The following is a 2,277-nucleotide window of genomic DNA, read 5'->3' on the forward strand; positions in this document are numbered from 1 at the left end:
TTGTTATCCATAGCTGTTAAACCACAGCCTCAGATTCAGTGCAGCTCTCCTCTTAATGTGTAGACAAATGTAAAGTCATCTTTTTTGTTGTAATGCTTAGTTTATAGTATGTTCTTATTTGAATTCTTTTGCCTCTACCTAAGAAATTAACAAGGTTAGACTATCAAATATCTGGGAAGAGCTACTGATTTTACATTGTTCTGTGAACCAGAGTTACTACTTTAGGATAACCTAGCAAACATTAAAAGGATTCCTTTACACTTGATCTTAGCCAAAAGGCCAGAAAGCAGTTAGGATTCCTTTAGTAGCTCATGTTCTTTGTTTGCATTAGTGAATAATGAAGTCTAGAAAAAGAATTGTTTTAAATTGCTTTTTTTACAGTTCTAATCATTTTTTTATTTGAGAAAATTTGAATCTCAAAAATTTTCTTCAATGTTTAATACATCATATCAAGGTATTGTATTTGCTTTTTTTCATTAATGAGCAGATTTTGGAAAGTTCTATAACTACTGGGGGGCACGGCTATTAACTTTTTTCAATTTGATTAAGCTAGTATACTTCCTCCTTAGGAAGTTAAAATGAGTTTAGATTCAGTTTAATCTGTCTTTCTTTGGTCTGAGGAAGCATGGGATTTCTGCTACTTAATTAATTGTTTTTTGGCCCATAGCTCTAAGTCATTACACAAATGGGATGTATTTTGAATATTGACCATTAAGCCTGATGTCTCATACAAAAAAGACATTTTTTACACTTTTTTCAATATTTCTGTAGTTTATTTTCAAAGGAACATTAATGTGTATTACCTATTAAAAGCATTTTTTTCAGCTTTTATGGGGAAAAGCGTGTAAGTAGATAACATCTACTTTTGTTGTATGGGTCGCCTTTTAAAAATTGTTACCCCAAAGGTTTTCTTAGAGCAAATTGCCTCTTCTGGTTATTACTGCCTGCCTTCATGCGATCCATGTCAATATTGTTGGAGAGAATAGCAAGCATCTGTAATATATCCTTTGTGTGGCTGTAGCATTCAGGATAGAGTCAATGTTTACCATTTATTGCATAGATCAATATTTTGTATATTTAGGGATTATTATGAAAAAAATAGTTTGTGTTAATATTGTATTATTAAAGCGTATGTTTAAAGATAAGTAGTAGATTTTAAGTCCATAATGCTTCATGTATTGTTTATTTTTGTGGTTTTATTTTTACTTTAGGGATTTATTCTTCATTGCCTGTTGAAGTTCCTCTGAATCACAAACGGTTTGTTTGTGATCTAACTCAAGCTGATCGTCTTGCCCTCTATGATTTTGTAGTTGAGGAGACAAAGAAACAGCGATCTGATTCTCAGATCATTGAAAATGACAGTGATCTCTTTGTAGACTTGGCTGCTAAAGTCAATCAAGGTTTGAGATTTCTTAATTGTTATTTTATCCTATGAGTGTTATTACGATGATGTAATTGTCAGGCCACTTTGAATTGGAGTAGAATGGTTTTATTATTTAATATTGACATATAGTCAGCCCTCCGTGTGTGTGGGTTCCACATCCATGGATTCAACTAACTGTGGATTGAAAATACTTGGAAAAAATGGCTGGTTGCATCTGTACTAAACATGTAGAGACTTTTTGCTTGTCACAATTCCCTAAATGATATAACAACTATTTACATAGCATTTACATTGTATTAGTTATTAAGAGTAATCTAGAGATGACTTAAAGTATATGGGAGGTGGTGTATAGGTTATGTGCAAATACCATCCCATTTTATATAGGGTTTTGAGCATCCATGGATTTTGGTATCTTTGTGGGGTCCTGGAACCAATCCCCTATTGGATACTGAGGGATGACTGTGTGTATTAAGATATTTACTCAGTGCATGAAGTTTTACTCTGACTTTTACATTAATCATACCTTCTTTCTGTAAGAATGTTACAACCATGCTGTTACTTTAATCTATGTACCTAACCACTCTAATGGCTAGAAAAAAGGAATGAGATAAAATTTAGCCCATGGGCCAGGCATGGTAGCTCATGCCTGTAATCCTAGCATTCCGGGAGGCTAAAGCGGGAGGATGGCTTGAGCTCAGGAGTTCGAGACCCCCGTCTCTACCAAAAATGGAAAAATTAGCCAGGTGTCGTGGTGCATACCTGTAGCTTCAGCTACTCAGGAGGCTCAGGCAGGAGGATCGTTTGAGCCCAGGAGTTTGAGGTTGCAGTGAGCTATGATGACACCATTGCACTCTACCTGGAGCAACAGAGTGAGAATCTGTTTAAAAAAAAAA

At 34.8% G+C, this 2,277-nt stretch overlaps 1 protein-coding gene across 1 annotated transcript in view; it reads left to right on the forward strand.

The window, feature by feature from the left end:
* SNRNP48 (small nuclear ribonucleoprotein 48kDa (U11/U12)) overlaps positions 1–2,277 on the forward strand; it is a 53,541-nt gene that overhangs the window by 14,507 nt on the left and 36,757 nt on the right. The window contains exon 3 of the mRNA XM_012639619.1: positions 1,212–1,400. Coding sequence (XP_012495073.1) covers positions 1,212–1,400 — 189 coding nt within the window. The remainder of the gene's footprint in view (positions 1–1,211; positions 1,401–2,277) is intronic.

This window comes from Propithecus coquereli, unplaced genomic scaffold, assembly GCF_000956105.1.
Source record: "Propithecus coquereli isolate 6110/MARCELLA unplaced genomic scaffold, Pcoq_1.0 Scaffold141, whole genome shotgun sequence".
In the NCBI taxonomy this organism is placed as follows: domain Eukaryota; kingdom Metazoa; phylum Chordata; class Mammalia; order Primates; family Indriidae; genus Propithecus; species Propithecus coquereli.